At 43.4% G+C, this 21,421-nt stretch overlaps 1 protein-coding gene across 7 annotated transcripts in view; it reads left to right on the plus strand.

Annotated features, from left to right (window-relative positions):
• Positions 1-21,421, plus strand: part of ADAM22 (ADAM metallopeptidase domain 22) — a 278,694-nt gene that overhangs the window by 244,748 nt on the left and 12,525 nt on the right. For 3 of the 7 annotated variants that reach the window (XM_088478610.1, XM_088478609.1, XM_088478611.1), the window contains exons 27-29: positions 486-680; positions 4,090-4,190; positions 4,911-4,977. In XM_088478610.1, coding sequence (XP_088334736.1) covers positions 486-680; positions 4,090-4,190; positions 4,911-4,977 — 363 coding nt within the window. The remainder of the gene's footprint in view (positions 1-485; positions 681-4,089; positions 4,191-4,910; positions 4,978-21,421) is intronic. The other 4 variants (XM_088478612.1, XM_088478613.1, XM_088478614.1 and 1 more) reach the window with 2 other exon arrangements.

A 21,421-nucleotide genomic window follows, 5' to 3' on the forward strand; every position in this document is an offset into this window, starting at 1 on the left:
TCCAGCAAACACCACTATCTTGCTTTGTAAATCTTGGTGCACTTGCACACATTGAGACACACCCCTGATTTTGCACTGTGCATCCAACTTTTTGAGCTTCTTAAATGCCCTGACATGTTTTCCACACAAAGTTCTGAAACCATGAGTAGCCAACCATTAAAATCAATTGGAAACACTGTTTCCCTATTACACAAGAAGTCATTTGAAAGGTCTGCAGCGACCACAATGCACTTATATGTTCCATAGATTCCAGTACACATTCCTCAGCTATGTGAATATCCCTTTAAATGTGACAATATGATATTTAAACCCTCACCAGCTTCTGGAGAACCACAGGTTAATGGCTCGAGTCCTGTAGAGTGAACCATATGTGTCCCATTTTTCCTATTTGTCTCTTCCCTCTGAACTAATTTTGCTTTTATGTCTGTGTCGTTTCTGTGTGCGTTTGTCTTGTTTCTGACTTTACAATATCTATTATGCTTTAGACAAATTCCCCAGGGAGATTATGTAAAAAAGGCTGGAGATGTCGACTCTTTTTATAGCGACTTGCCTCCCGGAGTCAGCTCAAACTCAGCAACTAGCTCTAAGAAGAGGTCTGCTATTCTGTCGCATTTTCAGATATCTGCCTGTTCCATCCCACATTATTCCATTAGTCAGAACATTTCATTATTTTGCAGAAGGTTTGATTACTTTTTATTTTCTTCTTTGTGGCATAATAATAAAGGATATACCTAATTCTTTGACTCCAAAGTAGCCGCGGCTATTCTCGTTGTATGCGTTAGGCAGGGTCACGTTGCTTGCCACTGACCGTTATTGAGGCCATTGCATGTTAAAGAAAAAACTTATCACAATAGGAGTTAGGTCACCAAAATGTCCCTGGGGCAAATATGAATCTGATATTAAAGAGAATACAGGACTTTTGCTGTAGCTCTTGGTTTTCCAGCATTGAACTGCATTTTAGATGCGTTGACGGAAAGTTCAATGCTGGGAAATCAAGAGCTACAGCAAAAGTCCTGTATTCTCTTTAATATCAGAATCATATTTAGTCATCTTTCAGAGGTGGCCTCGTATCTATTTAATGACCCTAATTCTATCATTATCTTTGTTTCCCATTGGAGAAATTCATCATACAAGCTCTTTGTATATTAACATAAAGATGGAGTAAGGTTTTGAGATCACCCTGCTGCTTTGAAGTCAAAGAAGACCATTGCTGTTACTGATATACGGTGACTTAGACAACTGGTTGGGTTCATCATTGCATGAGAAAATCCAGTGACTCAGCCTATACTTACAATGCAGTGCTATGATCGAGAACAACTGTACTACTTTCATATAGATTGTGAAGGTTTCCTAGATCGGTGGTGGAAACAACTGGCCCAGAGGTCATCTGTGGCCCTCAGAAATATCAACGTGGCCCTAATTACCAGAAATACAGTTCTATCGTAAGCTTTACCCTAGATGTCCTTACATCAAGATGAAACTTGATCCCTGATTGGGTGGTTATGGCAACTCATCAGTTGACTGGGTTTGGACTGTGTGAACGCAACATACTGGTGGGGAGATCTATCAAGCCTTGCAGAGTAATAAAGTGGCAAAGTTGCCCAAAACAACCAATCAGCTTCTAGCTGTGATTTCCAAGACTGTGCTAGATAAATGACAGTTAATAGTTGATTGGTTGCTTTCGGTGGGATGCAGTCAGGAAGCCGACGGTCGAAATACCGTCCGCCGGCTTCCCGACTGTCTAATCCGGCAGGGGTCAAATGATAGGCATCGAAATCCCGACACCTATCATTATCCCTACCCCGGGAGACCGACGCCCGGCATACCGAACAAAGGTAAGCCGGGCAGCGGGCGTGGGGGGGAGGGTTAGGTTAGGGGCTCCCGGGGGAACTTAGAGTTAGACACCCCCCCGGGAGGGTTAGGCTAGGGTAAGGGGGGGTTAGGCCCTTCCGGTGGGAGGTTAGGGTTAGGCACCCCCCGGGGAGACTTAGGTTTAGGCTGCGGGGAAGGGGGGGATAGGTTTAAGCACTTACAGGGGGGATAAGGGATAGGCACTTGGGGAGGTTAGGGTTAGGCACCCCTAAGGGAGGGTTGTGGGGGGGGTAGGGTTAGTAATAGTAAAAATAGTTACCTGTCGGGATCTTCTCTTGCCGGTCTTCCGGCGTCGGGATTTCATACCGATCACTCTTTCGGCAACCTCTCCACTTTGTCATTCTCCAAGGCTTGATACATTTCACCCTAGATCCCATATGGCAAAATAGGACAATTTGGGCCATTAGTTATGGAGATACAAGCTTACTGGAGAGCAATGCCTTGCTGTAAGGGTCACATCAGCAATCCCTAATAAATGTTATGTAGCTCACCACTGTTGTAGAATATAACACTGCATTGTAGGATACATGTGCTCATTTTCCTCTAATCTCTAGAGATAATGGGTTGGTGCATACACTGTGTCCCGGGGCCTAATACAAATGTACAAATAAATCCTATGTAAATGAAGAAAAAGAAACCTAGGTGGAACAGACTGTATTTCAGCAATAAGCGTGCGCATCGCGTGCCTACCTTGTATGTATTTGCTGCTGGCTCACAAGAGCCGCTTACCACCACTTGCTGTACTAGAGTCTGCCCTTGTTTTACCACTGTCAGGCTAGTCTCCCCTCAGTGCATTAGCACAGTGCATACTATGTTGTATAATCTATGCACTATGCTAAAGCAGTAACAATCCATTTATTACATAGTAATAAAAATGTTTCAGTTAGTTTTTTCCACTCACCCCATCTAATGCTGGGTATACATTACACAATTATCTGGGCCATCCACCTGATATCGTCGGATCGATTTGAACTGTGTATTTGCGCGACCGATCTCAAACTATCAATAGGTCGGACATGCCAAATTGTCCAGCATGTCCATCCGATGCAATGTTTTTGTAGTTGCAAGTCGGCCACATCTGGCTGCGGACAACCGGTTACATTTCCTCTGTTCCCTCCCCAGGGGTGGAGGCCAGATATCAGACAGTCACATAAAATGTCTGACGGGCATTTCATCAGGCAATGTATGCCCAGCATTAGGAATGGTACAATTATTCCCCCAAAACTTCTTTACTCATAATCCATTAGTAATTTTAATTGTGAAATCTATGATAAGGGATTGGGGGAGATGTATTAAGCATTGAAAAGAGTGGAGATGTGGAGAAGTTGCCAATAGCAACCAATCAGCTTTGAGGTAGCATTTAGCAAGTCCATTCTAAAAAATGATAGGTAGAACCTGATTGGTTGCTAGTTGCTACGGCCAATCTCCAGTTTTTTCACTGCTTGATACAATTCTTACTACTTACAGCATATAATTGATATATAACAATTGGGTTAAAGCAACACAACCTTGCATTATTTGCTCTGATTTCTTCCATCGCGAAAAGCCCAATAGATAACAAACTGTGGATACAGAGCAATAACATGCAATCTACTAATTACTCTTGGCTGCTCCTGGGAAGAGAAGCATCAGTTTTATGTGTTCAAGAAATGTGAGATTTGCTTTGACTAGAACGTACATGTAAACTTAAAATGATACAGTATGACTCTATGCATTCCAAATTATATTAAAATAATGTTATTGCCAAGAAAAATATACGCTCTCCCAACACAGGTGACACTTATGTCTATCTCAAGAATACCCTTACATAATGAAAGCTTACGTTGTTATTTTTAAATTTAAGTCTTCAAGATTGATTTGATTGTAAACAACCAAGTGCTACGTTCAGGTGCTGCTATTCCTTTTCTTGGAGGTAGCCATTTTGTGGACTGAGCCAACAATATTCCAGTAAGTAATACGATGCATTCTAAGGAAAATTTGCAGAGTACACAAAATGGCTGTCTCCCAGGTATTTGTGAGTAGCAGATGCATTTGAACATGTTTTTGGCTTTGTAGCGCTATCTGGAGTAATATTATTTTGTTATAACTTTTATTTGTTCTTGTTGTCGCGTATCTGAAGCTTTGTTTTGTGATGTTTGTCCAGCACTAGTCGCATATACTCAGTACCTACTGATCACGTTAGATGAAGGTGCTCAATTGCGTCTGTTCTATCCTTAGATCTAATGGCTTGTCTCACTCATGGAGCGAAAGGATTCCGGACACTAAACACGTTTCCGATGTTTGTGAAAATGGACGACCTAGGAGTAACTCCTGGCAAGGTAAATTATGGGTCTGAGAGTTTATTTACTGCCTCTGATTTGGGGAGAGGGTACAACCAGGAAAGTATTGCTCACCACAGCATTATTTTGGTGCCATCAACAAATAATTATTTTTCCTTTATGGCCATTAAATGACGACAAAATTAAGTAAAAATGCACTTCTAGAGTATTTTTTACTTTCCCACAATTAACTGACCCATGAATTATACCTCAAAATTAATATGCAATGTCTTATTTTTATATGCATAACAGCTACTGTCTGCTCTGGCTGCCATCCAACAGTGGAGGCAGCCATTTTGTGTTCAGAAATTCATACCTCAGCCATGTCCCAAAGATATCACTGGTTTCTAGTTAATTGGTCATGAATATTTGGCCAGCCCATGGAATGGCTGATTGCATTGTGTGCAAGCAGGACAAAAACAACAAATGTGTATGTACAACAAATAAACGTTCATAGTGCTCTTCGTTTCAGTCCTGGAGTCTTAATAACCAGTCCATCGCTATAACCACATTAATAATGAATAATCATGTCTGCGAAATTACGTTTTACTTGTTCTGCTTTTATTAAATAGAACTTGCATGATTATCACATCCCTGGAAGTACATCACATCCCTGGAAATGCATTTGATATTTATTTTTGAATGTTTTTGGTTATTTCGACATTTGAGTATATACAATAATATCGATGCAATGCATTTATTTTTTTTTATGTTTTCCAGGTAACATAAGCAGCAGCAGAAAAAAACTGCGAGGAAAGCGATTTAGACCACGTTCAAATTCCACTGAGTGAGTACACGCTGATATCCCTGGCATCTCATGCATATCAGCAGTCTTATGTACTGTGCTTGATTCATTCAGGCTTGCACAGCCTGTGGTTCTTCAGTGGTACCACAAGTCCTAGCTTTCCCTGCCTACCTTTTAGTTGTACACTTAAAACTAAAGATAAATGTGCGCACTTTATGTCACCTATCATTTATTTACATGCATGCAATATTCATTTACCGTTGACATTCACCATACTTCCACGCAATTGTCCCAGTAATAGGCATAATATTCCTTTGTTCTAAAGGTATTAGTGATCAGCAGGGGCAGTCTCCCTACTGTGGATCGCAGCTGTCCCTACATATAGGAGTATATAGAACAGGGGAACTTTTAAAGACCCAAGTATTAATGCGGGATGGGAGCAGCCACATTGGTCTATACTTCAAATGATGTGCTGGTCTCTACCCAGCGCTATCTGTCAGTTGAGTGATCTGTATGCTTATGGCCAGGGGAATTAAATGTTCCACCTTCATTCATTCTAGCAACTGAGCCTGAGCAGGGAACAGATTGAAAAATATATTTGCCAGCCTCAGGTATACTCAGGACCACTGAGACATCTGGCAGGCAAGATTGTGTAAGAGGAGGGAGTTATACCAGCTCAATGGCTGTCCCAGCTCCCGTTGGGCCCCTGGGTAATCAGTACCCGCCTCACCCACCTCCTGGCACTCGTGGGTATACTATAAATAAGGAGACTTAATTCAACAAGTCTTGGGTTGGTTAACCAAAAGTATTGTAAATAACATAAATCCACATGTCTATAATATGCCTTATATCAATGGATTATATCAGTTATATGGCCTATAATAGAAGCGATTAGCTCTGTATTTCAATGATATATTGCCGCTAAGGGAGCAGCGAGTTTATTTATCCAGTTAATAGAATTGGGACGCAGGATGTGGTGTCACATAAGGGTGACTCTATTCCTTGTGAATGATTCTCTGAGTAGACGCTGCTGTCATGACATTCAAGGGAAAATAGCACAATTCACTTTCCTGTACAACATAGCTAAACAAGTGTGAGGGTGAGTGGGTTTAATTCCACATTTACCCCACTTCTAACCTTACATCTAATAGTATGCCAAGTACCCTACACGCTATCGCCGCCAACCAAACCTAGTCCTAATAGAAGTCCGGTCTCACTACCCCCATCCCCAACAGTCCCTGTGACAACGTAACGTACACTCAGGGAAGTCCATAAAATATGCTGATATGCTTTATATTTATAATGTGGTACTGTTTTATTCTTAAGGGTCACTTGCAAGTTTTGGGAGGCAGCCATTTTGTGGGTGGAGCCAATAATCATAACCCTGCAGTTGATCATACTAGCGGAGCTAGCGGTTACACTCGCTGCATGCACCGTCAGACAATCTGTGTTTCCGTAGGGATGTGTTCCTCTGTGGTTTCTCTCCGTGCGAGAAATGTGATCACACGTTTCTGTGCACATCTGCGTAACTCAGCTGAAATGTGCAATACACGTTTCTCTCTATTATAATTAAATATCCGTCTTCACATCATTGAGCTGCACACAGCCCGACATTCACAAGGTAGAATATGAATTCATTTTAGGTCATAATCCAAATCAACCCTAATCACGCTTGGTTCACTCTGGCTGCACCCGATCTGGTGATTCTCTGCCCCTAAATCGCCAAATGTCATCCATTTTCAGAAATCAGAATTATTAATTGAGTAGATTGTATGGATATGTATGTGGTCTTTTAGAAATACAAACAACATGGTGACTTATCAGTATTGGGTACTTGTGTACTTTACGGACTCATTGCCTAGAGAACCCAATGAATGTTTTAAATGGTACTTGTGTACTTTACCTATAGGGGTACCGAAAGTTGTCCCCACCTAAAGAAAAGAGTTGTCCCTCTCGGGCTCGCTGCGCACGCCACGCTTTGGGCTTAGTGGCTCGCTACTTTCTCCACAACGTTATATTCCTCCTCTATGCCCACTTGGATGGCAGGGAATGACGCTGGACACTGGCTGATGATGTCAGGGTCCTCTCCGTGAATGGGATTTAGACATTACCATGATTGATAATAATAATGAGTGTAAGACACTTGGGTTCTCTCCGCAATGAGTCCGTAAAGTACACAGGTACCCAGTAATGTAAAGTGACTGCTGTACATTAGAACATGCCGGACTCCTATTTTCTTTGCTGTGTAGCTTTACAAGTAGCCAGTATCAGGCTCTTTCACATCAATTGTTTCAGTGACATCAAGCATTATTTAATGTATTCTTATACAGTATAGTGATGTTTGTTTATGTGGCAGGAGTGTGGCTGGTGACTGGGCAGAATTATTGCTCCTGATAAGATCCTAAGTAACTGTGAACAAACATAACATTAATAATAGTAATAGAATTAGACACTCGATAGATCAAAATGAATGTGATTGATTGTTTACATCTTCATATCACTTGGACTGACTTATATTACATTTATTGTATAACAGAATTCTGCAACTAGAATAGATACATGACAAGCTATATAGTTATAAGGGAGCTTATTCTAAAAATTAAGAGATGGCTAATAAAATAATTAAGCTAGTCATTAACACAAACTATTAAAATCCTAATATTTAAAATTGGACTTCTGCCTGAAATTGCCTGCTTATAACACCAAAGCACACTGCCATTGCAGAGAGAGGTCCTGAAAGACTGACACTTCTTAGCAGCATATGCAGCCATCAGTGCAGTACAGAGTGGTTACAGATGTTGCTGGTGAGTGGTAGTTTCTCGCCATCTGTTACATAGCAGCAGAGTGTTTCTGCATGTTAAGCAGGACATTACAGGCAGAACCCCTATATCCATGATTCTAGTTGTTGCACCTAATTTAATACATCATAATGAGGCAAAATTATTTTTGGATGGTTACTCATAAAGGAACCTAGAGACTCTAGAACAAAAGGATGGTTTCGGGTAATGCCAGATGTCCCACAGGAACCATAGCTTACTAACCAAGTGACCAGGGCACACAAATTGTGATAAAATTGGCCACACCCATGCTCGGCTCAAACTACACCTATGATTACAGATACTTTGCCTCCAAATCAGTAAGCCCCACCCCTTTGACCCTCTGTATATTAGGATTGTTGGGAGGTATGCTGTAGTATTATATGGTAAGGGGAGCCGTGCTGTAAAATCATAAATGGACATCCCCTAAGCAGCTGAGTTACCCTGCGTCAATCCCCTCGTCACCTTTTCTACGTTGCGATCAGATCTCAGCTCTGTTTGCCAGAAACTTTGTTTGGAAAAAAAGAAAATGATCTTAGGATAAAAAATCAGGGACAATGAGAACATCATTCCCTTACATCCAGGCACACCGCAGCGATGTATACAATGCTGACCACCCTTTGCGCATATTATTTTGGCTGCGATATTAGGCTCCAGCGTTCCATTGTACACCAGAGCTGCCCATGCAGTACAGTGATTGAGGGGTCTATTTACTAAGCAGTGTTAGGAGACAGAGTGAAAAGTGATAAGAAAGCGATAAGGTGCCAGCCAATCAGCTCCCAACTGTCATCTCACAGGCTGTGTTTGAAAAATGACAGTTGGGAGCTGATTGGCTGGCACCTGATCACTTTCTTATCACTTTTCACTCTGTCTCCTAACACTGCTTAGTAAATACACCCCTAAATCATCTTCTGGTCTTGAATAAGCCTGTAGTTTGTATGATGCTTACTGGGTGATCCAGCACTGGGGAGCAGCATAAAATCCATAGTAAAGGAGTTGTCCCGCTGCCTAATCTATTGTGAGAAGAGGGAAATATATTAGTCATACAGGCAAGAGAGGTATACAGTTACATGGAGAACCCATTCTAGTACCTATCCAGTATGTAATCAGCTCAGTGTAAAAGCATTCTATAGTGGTTTCGGGGCTACTGAGGTTTCTCCTTCAAGGTCAGTGAAATATAAGATATAACCCAGTTTTCATTTATGATAGTATTTTTACTGTTCTAAAACGATTCCTTATGTGCATTGTATAACACGAAGGATTTGTAAGTGTTTCTTTGCACCATACAATTGGAAGGAGCAGTGTTCTCACCATATGTTAGCACTGTACACTATCCTAGCACCTACCTACAGTATATACAGTGTCTTGATTATTTCTCACTCTTTTTGTTACCATTTTCATTTTTATTTCTGTGTCTTGTATTTTCAGACTGTATATTCTGCTTTCTCTGTTTTCCTGTTCCTCCCTATCACTTTCCGCAGGTATTTTAACCCCTGGTACAAAAGACAACATTATGTAGCTATATGGGTAGAAGATGTGAATAAAAACACAGAAGGACCATACTTTAGGTATTATTGTAACATAACATTTGTCATGATCAGAGCGATTCCGCAGTAAATCGCTATGGTGGAGCTTGGAATATATACATACCCCTGTATATATACAAACTACATATGTATATATACACATTTATAATATGTATATATCTATTAGTACAAGCGAATATACTTATTTATGTGAAAGGAGAAAGTAATCCCCAAAAATGAAAAATGGACAACTTTCATAGACCTGAGGTTTTGATTGTTTTTCTAACTCAAAGTAAAAGAAAACCCCAAAACACTTTTATTGTATTAGAGCCTCCTTCCCTCAACAAGATTGCAGAGGTCCAAACCTGCCCCCACTCACTCTCGACCATGGTTGTCATGTGGGGAGAGCACTGGCCAATCAGTGTTTTTAACACAAGAACATCCACTATGGGTAGAAATTACTGAAGGGGTCTCCTGCCATCGGTAGCAGGGGAATTAGCTGATAGGAATGTGTCTGGGGTTAGAGAGTAGTATCTCCCTCATACGCTTTGATATTTAGAGGGAGATTTATCAAACCTTCTAAAGAGGACAGGTGGAGGTTTTGCCGATAGCAACCAACCAGATCTTGGCTATCCTTTAGCTAGTACATTCTATAAAATGATACCTAAAATCTGATTGGTTACTAGGTTTGGTAAATATCTCCCTTAGAGAAAAGGAGGCAGGGCTAATAACATAATAATTGTGAGGTAGACATCACTCTGTCTATGTTCCTTGGTGGACAACAAGATGACCACTGTTTTCTTACCACAAGTAACTAATTGCCAGCGTTCACCCGTGGGATGTCACGTTGACGGCGGTACTTCCTAAGTGTTTGGCAGGACTAACGGTTACATCAGGTGAGGTAGCCAAGCTGCACAGCAATGGCCATTTTTGGAAACATTTTAGCTTTTATTGAAACTAAGGGCCTGATTCAGACCCGCTCGTGAACGCATAGCTCTCGCAAGTGGGTCAATGGTGGCCCAGTACGCACGCGCACCACGCGCAAGCCCCGTAGCGAGTGAGAACTTCACTCGCTCCGGGGCTCACAACAAAACGGGGTGGCTGTCGATGTTGATCGACAGCTCGCCCCACGTTTTGTAGGCGGGTAAGGGGGGTGGCTGCACAAACGGAGGCATTCCCGAAGGAACTCCTGCCGTTTGTGGGCGGTCCTACTGACTCGTGATGTCAGTAGTGGACTTCTTGCTCTAGTCCACTAGGCACTGCGAGTGCTGAGACCCTACCTTAGGGTCTCCTCGCAATGCCGATGGTTGCGATAATCGCGACCATCGCCAGGCCGCTCCAACAAGCTTTGGGTAGTCACCCACAGCTGTGCGTGTGGCCTGGAGGCCGGAAAAAAAAAAAAAGGAACGCCCTGATTCAGAGCGGGCGCTCGCAAACAGCGAGCGCCTCTGAATCAGGCCCTAAATCCATGAAGATCCATTCAGGGTCCTAGTGAATCTAATACACATGGCTCTTTTTCATTTGGGGATAAATTTTCCTTCTAATAGATGGCAATTTATTTGCCCAAAAACTTGCTTCTTGCGGTTTTGGCTTTGTACAGGGATACAGTGCTCTTATCTATGTTGCGCCACTGAAGCTATTGGAAGGGGATGAACACGTGCATGCCCCCCCTTCACCACGGATAGCTCTCAGAAGTCTGATACTCATCAAGTTGCAGACACCTCACATTAATAGCATGTTCCTTCTAGTGATACTATGACTAGATCTCATCATACCATCCACGTGTGCAGCAGCATGGGCATGATGTACCTAGTCTGACAGTCAGAAACCCCATCATTGATCATTGAGTTCTAATACTGTACACACCAAGCACTGATTCCCGTCACACTATCACTGTCCTGCACTAGGTCATCTATGAATGCAGAGCATTGTTTGATTTCTGGTAAGTCCGTAAGGGTGATGGTTGTGAAACAAGGGAAGCCATATAATAGAACTAATTTGATATTTTGGGACTGGCGCCCAAGGTCGTTTTCGTGGTTGGGTAGAGCCAGTATTATTAATATGAATATACTCCTGAGAATACGCAATCTGCTTCAGACCCTCCCGATTCATATACCTAGGAGCTGGTTTCTTAACGTTAATCATTTGGTAAGAGAATTTGTTTGGGGTGGGCGAAGGCCTCGTTTCCGGCATGATGTGCTCTTCCGTCGTAGACATCTAGGTGGCTTCCAGTTTCCCCATTTCCCTACATACTATGAAGCAGTGTCTCTTAGAGTTTTTGAGTGGTCTAGAGCGGATTCGGACAAACAGTGAGTGAGGATTGAAAATCAAAATCTTCCTGTGAGTCTTGGACTTGCATCTTGGTTACCTACTCTCCCTTCTATTGATCACCCCACTGTTGGTCCGACTCTGTCCTTATGGAAATCAATACGAAAGCGGCCTTGTGTTTCCTCTGAGCTCTCTCCTTTAACTCCACTTTTCTATAACCCTGACTTTCCCCCTAGTAATGGTCCTTAAGGCCTTTTCATCTCTGGTTACAGGCCGGGGTTGTCCGTGTTTGCCAGCTAGTGTCCTCATCTGGCATACAGTCTTTTAGCCAGATCCGAATGACTTGGAACCTCCCCGCTTCCGAGTTATGGAGATACCTTCCCATTAAACACTTTCTCTCTAGCAAATCGATGCGCGAGGCTTCTCATAGACCTCCCACCCTTTTTGAATCACTATGCCAATCCCAGGATCGTCCTCAGCACTTTCTCTCCTTAGGCTACCGAATCCTCATAGAAGATACTTTTTTCCACGCTGCATACAATTAGAATCTAAGTTGTGGGACAAGATCTTTCAGACCACTATGTCTTGCTCAGTTAGCTATTCAGTGGTAGAGACTCAGTTTAAAGTACTTGCCCACTGGTATCGTTGCCCCTCGAGGCTTGCTAAAATGTTCCCAGGGGTTCCTGCTACTTGTTGGCGTTGTGCCTCAGCTGTAGGCTCCCCACTTCATATTTGGTGGGAGTGCGTAGCCTTACGCCCTTTTTGGATTTAGGACCTCATTCAGAGGAGGTCGTTAGATGCAAGCGGTCGCTCTGAATGAGGGCGGCCGCTTGAATCTTGTAGTGCCGCCTCTTGGTCGATCGCTAAGCTGTGGGTTACAACCCACAGCTCTAGCGACCGACCAGGGTGATGGTCAAGACCATCGCGACCATCGGGGCTTGCGACGAGAACCTAAGGTTGGGTCTGGGCACTCGCAAGCCACAGGGAGCTCTGATCGAGCAGGAAGCTCCCCACTGACATCACTGATGATGTCACTGCGGCCGCCCACAAAACGGTAGGCGTTCCTTAAGGAACGCCTCCGTTTTGGAAACCACCCCACCGGCCCGGGTACAAAACGGGGAGAGCTATCGATCAACATTGACAGCCGCCCCTTTTGTAGTGAGCTCCGGAGCAAGAGAGTTTCCCTCTCACTCCGGGGCTTGCGCACGCGCAGTGCGGCTGCTGCGCGTGTGCAGGGCTACCCATTGACCCTGTTGCGAGCACATCGGTGCTTGCGACCTGGTCTGAATGACCCCCTTTGTCTAGGGAGATACTGGGTCAGGGAGTTAGTTCGGAACCTGTGTTTTGGCTCCTCAATTTGATCACTGGCCCAGTGTCGTCCTACAAGGCATCACTTCTGAAACATTTAAATAGTGCAGCCAAAGCTGTGATCCCAGTCCATTGGAAGTCTACTTCTCCCCCCACTATAACTGAATGGTTCTCTAGACTTGAGTTCTACATGATTATGGACGATCTCATGATGTCTGGTGCTACTAAATTTAACGAGTTTAGCGCAATCTGGACCCCTTGGCTTTTGTTTAAAGAGTCTCCCTCCTATCTAAATATTGTTCTGGGTGGATACTAAGTAATATAAATATATATATTTTTTGGTTTTCTTTTTTTTTGCTTGAATTTTTTCCCAGGTGACACCCCTCTTTTTCTCCTTTTCCCCATTTTCTATTTTATTTTTATCACTAATTGTTTTGAGCTGTTGATGTCTATGGCATGATATATTTTGCTCTCTGCAAGATGGCTAATTTATTTGAATTTTTGAGGTTATTGCAAAAAATGTACCATGTCGTTTCATACCTTGTGTTAACGATTTTAGAGATTTCAATAAAAACTTTAATTGCAAAAAAAAAAAAGAATAGAATATATTTTTTGATTGTATACATTTCTCCTCTCCTCCACAAAGTTATGTCATTGCAGGCTTTCATGCGGCAGCAATCGCCTCCTGTAAGGAGCGAGATTTACTACCTTATGCGAATGCGTTTCCGTAGGATTAATCAAAGGGTCTGTGCTCAGGGGCATCTTAAGAGAGGTGGGGGCCCGTGTGCACTGACCGTGCGGGGGCCCGTCCTCTCTCCCCGGTGGCCAGCAACTGACTGACGCTGCTATTTTCCGGTGTTCTGAGCAGCGCTGACACCCGACGCGGGTCCACAGACAGGTGAGTTTAAAATAATATGGGTGCAGGGTGTGCGGTGCGGGGGCTCGTGTGCCCCGCACACACTGCACCCATTATAGATACGCCACTGTCTGTGCTGCATCCAGCGAAAAGTTGCTCTGCTAATTGTATTTCCATCTGCAGCTGCAATCGTCGCCATTAATATCGGCACATGCACCAGCCCCATACTGGGTGCACGAGATCTGTCTGAAACAGGCTTCCTTTCTCCACATCTCAGAATAGCGCGGGCCTCTAGCCACACGCCCACAGCGCTGCCATGACACTCCCACAAGTCACAACCGTTAAGCGTGACCAGTTTCCACCTTAAAATGTCCATTTCACGGAAAGACAGGTTCGCATCTGCGCATGCCCTGTATGTTATAACTCGCCATTTGCGTCCATTGACAGAGATCATTCCAACTGAGAATCTGCCCCACAATGTGAGCAACCAAGCATATTCTGTATATAGCATAGGAATGATTCCTACACACGCCCAATTCCATGGATCAATATCAGACAAAACTCTGTGTGACACCATCAATATACTCTTTAAACACTGTAATAACTAGTAACTGTCCTCATTTCCATTCTCCACCTCTCAGTCGAATTCCTATTAGTAGTGTGCTCCCCCCCATACCCTTTGCTGGCAGATGACTTGTAAACTTTTCAGCTTTATCCCACCTAATAGACTTGTCATGGTTTTTTTTACTTCTTTTAAAAACTACAACAGCCAGAGGGCTCATTCCTATTAGCCGAAATTTACTCACGGGTGCGATTAAGTAAGGCTATATTCCGCACTTACGGTTTCTGCCGGATTCATGGACTTCTGTTCACAGCCCCACAGGACTGCATACAAAAAATTCACAAATCTGGGACAAGATTGGGCCATTGCAATGGCAACTCGCGCCCCCTCCCCTTGGGTTCATTGGATTGAGCTCAAAGAGACACAGAATTCAGGCCGCCCGCTATCATTACATGTGATTTATCACATGGCTTCTCCTTTCCTCCCCATAAAATATAGAAGATATCATTTGAAATACAAGTATAAAGTATCAAGTCATAAAGTTAAGTCTTTGCCGTAACTGTATATTTTTGGCCTAGCAGAGGGCAGTCATTCCAGCGCTTTGATGATCACATAAAACACAGCGGTGACTGTGATGTCTGTACTATTATCATTGTTTCTCTTTGGGGAAAGCTGCTCTCTATATCACAGAATAATCTCCACTCACTTCAAAGTGCCACGCTGGTCAGAGATGAATGATGTGCAGAACTTACGCACTGTCTAACAAGCACATGCCCGCGGGATACATCTATAAATAGACAAACAGTCTGAACTGTGCACATAGTTTTCATAATAATGGCCAGGTATAGTTTTAGGTGTTGGGGTCTGGGTTGGAGTTAGGGTCCATAAACAGCATCTGTATAGAACTTGCAAAGCAAAGGTGACACTCCATCAGAGAGGTGTTATCTCCAGAGTTGAGTCCAGTTCATTATCACTATAATATGCACCAGGATTACATTGAGAGGTGATAAGTCTGAATACTTACGCACCATGATAGCGTAGAGAATGTGTAGGGATAGCCAGGGGCTGCTTAAGATGGGAGGGGGCCCGAGTGCAATCTCCGTGTGGGCCCCCAGTACTCGCTGGCACAGTTGCTGAGTAGACTTTGGCACTGCGCTGATCTCCAGGAGCATGCGCGGGCGTCATGTTCAAGGTTATTTCTCTACTGCCCATGCGCATATCTTTGGGAAAATGATGGCTGGACATTGCTTGATGACCATTTGCAGCCCTTTATGTACCCCCACAATGATGGAATGTTCCAGCAGGCTGATGTACTGTGTTATTGGTCTAAATTGTGCAGAATTTGTTTGAGGAACATTCTGGAGTGTTCTGAGGAATGGTGCGGCCATCACGTTCGCCTGACATGAACCCAATCGAGCATTTATGGGATGTGGTGGTGAGGTCCATTCGCACCCAAGATCCTGCACCTACAAATATCAGGGAGCTATGGGAAGTTGAGACTAAAATTTCAAAGCGCCTGACCCCACAAACCAACATAAAAAACATAAATATAACGGTTTTGGTAAACCTACAAAAGATCAGTCATTGTTACAGAAAATATATATTTATTTCACAGAGAAAACCTTTACAAAAAAAGTTACATTAATAATACATAGAATTCCGAGAGTAAAACAATGTAGCAATATGAGCTTATATGTCAGATTCACAAGTTTGCCAACAATTATACCTAATATTAAAATGTTCTCATAAAAAGTTCCTCAATACATCAAAATATCTCTAAGAGGTATGCTGACTACATCTCTTACCGGGATGTAGTCAGCATACCTCCACACGGCATGCCCAACGGAAAGCAGTTTAGATCCCGGCTTCAGAATACTGACCTCCGGCATGCCGAAGGTAGGTTTTGGGGGGTTAGGGTTAGGGGTTAGAGTCAGGTACTAGGGGGAGGGTTGGGGTTAGGCACTAATGGGGGAGGGTTAGGGTTAGGCGCCGGGGAGGGGGAGGTTAGGTTCAGGCACTAAGGGGGGAGGTTAGGATTAGACACCAAAGAAGGAGGGTTAGGAGAGGGCGAGGGTTAGCATACCGTCGGGATCCTGACCGCTGGTATGTAATGTCGGCATCACATACCCGTCCCGTTCATACCATTAATTACTGTTTGTAGTTGGTAGTATATGGTACCGTATATTATTGCAGATAATTGTAACTCGATTGTAGGTTTGTACCTATCTGTTTCCTTTTCAGCCAGTCATATTGCACAGTCTGCTTTAGACAGCCATATTATTAACCCCTTGCAGTTTTCCCTATATAAATGTATTGCAGAGTCCACATGAGTATAATTACATCACACATATGGATTAATATAGCATATTGGTGCACACACAACAAAGTCTGTGTGGTGTATGTGTGGATGGGGAAATAGGGACGGGGAAGGCCCAAATCCTGTAAAGGGATGTACATAAAAAAGGTAATATCATATGGTTGACGCTCTTCCCTTCTCTTCCATGGTATTCAGAAACCATTTGATTGTTTGAACCACTGATGGTTGTGCATCCACAGAAGATACCCGTGGTGCCAGTACAGCTTTATTGGTGATAGGAATCAGCAGGACAGGGGCTGCTGCTGTGTATTAATCTGTGAGAGCCAATCGGAGCAAGCCACGTTGTCTAGTGAGACAGCCTCCAACGAAGTGGCTAAGCGCTCGCAGGCTGTCACAGTGAGGTAACAAAGAACAAAATCACCATTGGATCTATACCATTCAGTGACGTAGAATATTGGAATGCCACCATCAAAGGCAAATTCTATTTCTATAGGAACAAAACTATTGATGGTTTTTAAACATCGACCATCGATGACCCTCTTTAATTCTGTAATTAAGTATACAATCCATGAATGCCCTACATTAAAGGTTTTGTGTAACCCCACCTCATTATAACGTGCCACCATTGTAGCAAATTGGTGTTGGTCCTGCCTGAGGGGAACACCCAATGCCTAATATTGGGGTCGATAAAAACTGCAAGGTCACTGAGCAATACAGATGTATAGTAATCCCATGTATCTAGTAGCCGGTATAGACAATTATGTTTTCAAGCATTCTCACTGGCACTGTATCCTGTCTGGCCTTAGTGATAGGATTAGCCTGTGTATGGTCAGCCTTCCCGACTTGCTGTTACCAAGATGCAGCTGACTGGGGAGCTCACAAGCCAGATGTCAGTGCTTGTTGTATTTGTTTAAATACATGTATGTGGCAGAGCTGGTTGGACTGCTCATGTAGAAGGAGAATTTGCTCTTAGTCTTGTTTCTGGTAACCTGTATGTTGGTAACTCATCAATAGCTGTGTTGTGCTGCTACGAGCTAGAGAATTAGGGGGCCTGATTCAGCTTTGGACGCTGGGACATTGCAGTTGTCCGATGGTTTCTTTGCTATTCCCGAGCCACAGTGCGCATGTCCAGCGACGCTGCTGTGGCGTGGGTCGCAGTGTGGGGAAAGCTACAGCCTGATTGACAGGCTGCGGCCATTCAGGAGCAGCAACATGGAACAGCGTCTAAAACGCAGGTGTGTCACCGGCCGTCCGACCCCAGATTCACTGGCCTTGGCAGCTTACTTGCGGCATTCATTCTGAGCATCCTATGGGTTGCTCAGATGCCCGATGTTAGATGCGATGTTGCCGACCATGATCCAATGCTACAACTTTGGACGCAGCATGACCAGAACTTCTCTGCTCCGCTCTACCTCTGAATCAAGCCCCATGGTCTCTGGAGTGCAGCGCTAGTGAAGCTGCTTCTTGACAAATTATGAGTATGGGTCACATGTGCGGCTACGAAAGACTGTCAAGAAGCCCAACATGGCCTTAATGAGTGTGATCATAAACACTACACTACAATTAGAAGTTAATCCAGTATGACATAAGAACTGGTTTCATTCTAGATAATGGACAGTGAAGCTCATTTTTTGTGCAATGCAGTACAAGCTATTGTTCTACTTTATCACCTCTTCCCAAATCCTGCTAAGAACAAATATTTCATATATTTTGCCTGCTTATACAATGATACATTCCCACCTATATACTGGTGAAGGTACTCTTGACTTTGTCCTTTAGCTGATTTTTGTACAGTGGAAACAAAAAAGGCAATGCTTTCTAATACTGGACACTGGAATAATGAAAATGGAAAGTTTTATGTTCTATACAAGTATGTACCTTTGTAGTCCCTAAGCAAACTATCTTCTGTACGTAAATGACCGTTCAATCACTGGGTGTGTTATGTACATTTTTAGAGTCCATTAATTGCATTTGTAAAATATATGCAGGCTCTTAAATTTGACGTAGTCCCATTCATGCAACATACTAACTTTTGTTAGTGGTTTTTAATATTTGGTGCTTCATACAGTAACTTTCATTTTATGTGTATTAAGGTGAGTGGGGATAGAACAATCTGTAGCCAATCAGAGCATGAGAATCGTCACAGATGAAAGTGCTGATTCTGAGTAACACGCAGTGTCCATGCCACATGCAGTTGGCCGATGTTTTAAGCCTACGCATGTGTTCCAGACGCAAGATGCTGCAAGTGGGCGTTTCAGTATTGGGAACATCGGCGTTTGCATAAGACGCAGCTACGGCAAAAGATGAGCCCCCATCTCAGAATCAGGTCCATTGTGTGAGGCACGGCTTCTATAGTGCTAATATGTAGTTATTTTACATTGTATAATATTCATTATATGTTACTCAAACATAGAATGGGGATTGGTCTGACCAGGTGCTGGGGTGAATGCTGGCGTCTAGAATTAGTTGTGCGAGGTCAATCCCAAGAAAAATCATATCCAGCCTTGTATGAACATCATGGACAGGTGAATAAAAGGTAAAGTCTTTAGCAGTAGGTTCTTTCACACGCCAAGCGTCAAATAGGAGGTGGGAAAGAAACTGTTGTAATGCGACAGAATTAGCACGAACCGAGCTAGCCGACGATTGTGGGGGAGGTTTAAATCTATCAAGCCGGGAATCTAAGGTAGTATTAAAGTCACCTGCCACTACCACTCTACCTCTTCTATGTTGGGACAGCTGCAAATTCAAGGTAGGAAAAAAACGTGGTTGTGCAGAGTTGGGGGCATAAATATTAACAAACGTGAAAAGGGTACCTTCCAGTTCCCCAACCAGGAGAAGGTAGCGCCCCTCTGGATCCCGGACAACTAAGGAGGGAGTAGAGGTGACCCGTCGAGAGAATAGTATAGCAACACCCTTCTTTTTACGGGAAGGGTCACAAGCATGATAAGTGGAGGGGAAGTATTTGGATTTCAATTCGGGGTGACGAACGCCAGCAAAATGGGTCTCTTGTAGAAAAATAACATCGCCTTGGAGTTGGCGAAGAGTATGAAACAGGGTGGATCGACGTTGTGGGCTGTTCAAACCTCTAACGTTAAATGTGATGAGTTTGGTGGTCATGGGGGTGTGTATAAAATGGTTATCAAGTAGTGGTCAAAAGAGAGTAGGTGATTAGTGTACCAGAAAGTCCGGACATCGGTCTCAGGGAAAGAAGAAAAAAAGAGAAGAAAGGGAAAGAAAAGGAGAGAAGAAGAGGAACGGGGAAGGCCCCGTCCTTGTGGTCGGACCCACGGAAGTAATTGGCTAAAAAGCCTAGAATGTCCGAGGCCGGTCATTATGACCGCTTGGGGGTGAGTGGTCAGAGGTGCCAAAGGAGTGGCACTAATCTACAAGGATATAGTAAGGTGGAGAACAAGCTCCAGGTGTGAATCGATAATAAAGACGACACAAGAAAACAACACGTCAGTTAAGGGAAGGAGGATGGCAATATAACCACCACTGGGAGGGTGGTCAGGAGGGGACGGTGATTAATACAGTTGGTTAAGAGGAGGGGAGAGAAAGGGTGAGGGGGGAGGACAACCTACAGAGGCCATATAAAAATGGTGTGGTCGATAAGGCGAGAATGGAGTACAATAGAAGTAATAAAGCTCAATAACAGTAAGTACAACAATAAAGTATTCTGCCTATTGCAGCAGCATCATAAAATAAACATAACAGTAGACAAAACAATAAGTATTCCTAGGAGCCACATTTATAATTTAAATACTATATGGAAGGGCATTAGCTAGGATAGGTCAAAAAATTGTCCGTCATCAAAATATACAATTTTAACAGCATAGAACTTTTATGAAAATTTCTAGAAAAATAGATATGGCATATAATAAAATTTGATGTCCTGTAGGAACATCAGAGGCAGAATAATATAACTTCGATCTACAGTATAGCTTGCCCCAGAACTTATAAAAATAATTGGGAAAAGGCTATGGGGGATATTGGTAGTAACACGTTAAGGGGATAACTTACTCCATAAGAGAACAGTGAAACTAAGAAATATAGTGGGTTACCCAGGAGGACATGGTAACTGAAATAAAAAAAATAAAAAAACAAAACATTATTTCTAGAATATAACGAAATAGAATATTGCAAAACTAGAAATATAACCTGAGATCTACTTCAGCAATACAAATTCTTGAGTCGAGATGAAGTTTAGAGTCCAATAAAAGGACCTAGTTCCCAAGTAGGGAAAAGTATTAGATAGCAGATAGGGAACGATAGATAAGTCAGGTCACTGCGGAAAGATTAGGGCTATCGCTAACTGTATGCCATGTATTCTTCGGGGCTCGTTGAGGTAGGGGCCCCACATCCTTCATCAGGGATCTGGGGACCTTTGAGGGTGAGGGCCTCAGCAGGGGAATCTACGTGGGGATGCTGGATGTGGAGCTCAGTGAAAAGCACCCACCATCTTAGGCCACCAAGCCACGCCCCAGAGGCGTGCATAATTAACAGGCAGCGTCATAGTACACGTCACTTGCCTTTTTTTACACTGATTTCCTCGCAATGCTTGTGGTAGGGTAAAGAAACCGCAAGCACTGTGTTAGCATCCGATGGGCTCGATGTACGAATGTTTTAATACACTTCCTGGAGATGACGTGTGCTGGTGGGCTTCTCTACCTGTGCGATTGGGTGTACGCTCAGACGAAGTGGCCGCGCGCTAAGACATGGTGGGCGTGCTTATGCCTTGGCAAGCGTTCGCTTCCCGTGGCGTCACTTTGACAAATTTGCATACGCATCCAGCGAGCGTACGCAGATAGCGATCGGGTGTGAATCTGGCCCTAA

This window comes from Taudactylus pleione, unplaced genomic scaffold, assembly GCF_031769625.1.
Source record: "Taudactylus pleione unplaced genomic scaffold, aTauple2 ptg000216l, whole genome shotgun sequence".
Taxonomy (NCBI): Eukaryota; Metazoa; Chordata; class Amphibia; order Anura; family Myobatrachidae; genus Taudactylus; species Taudactylus pleione.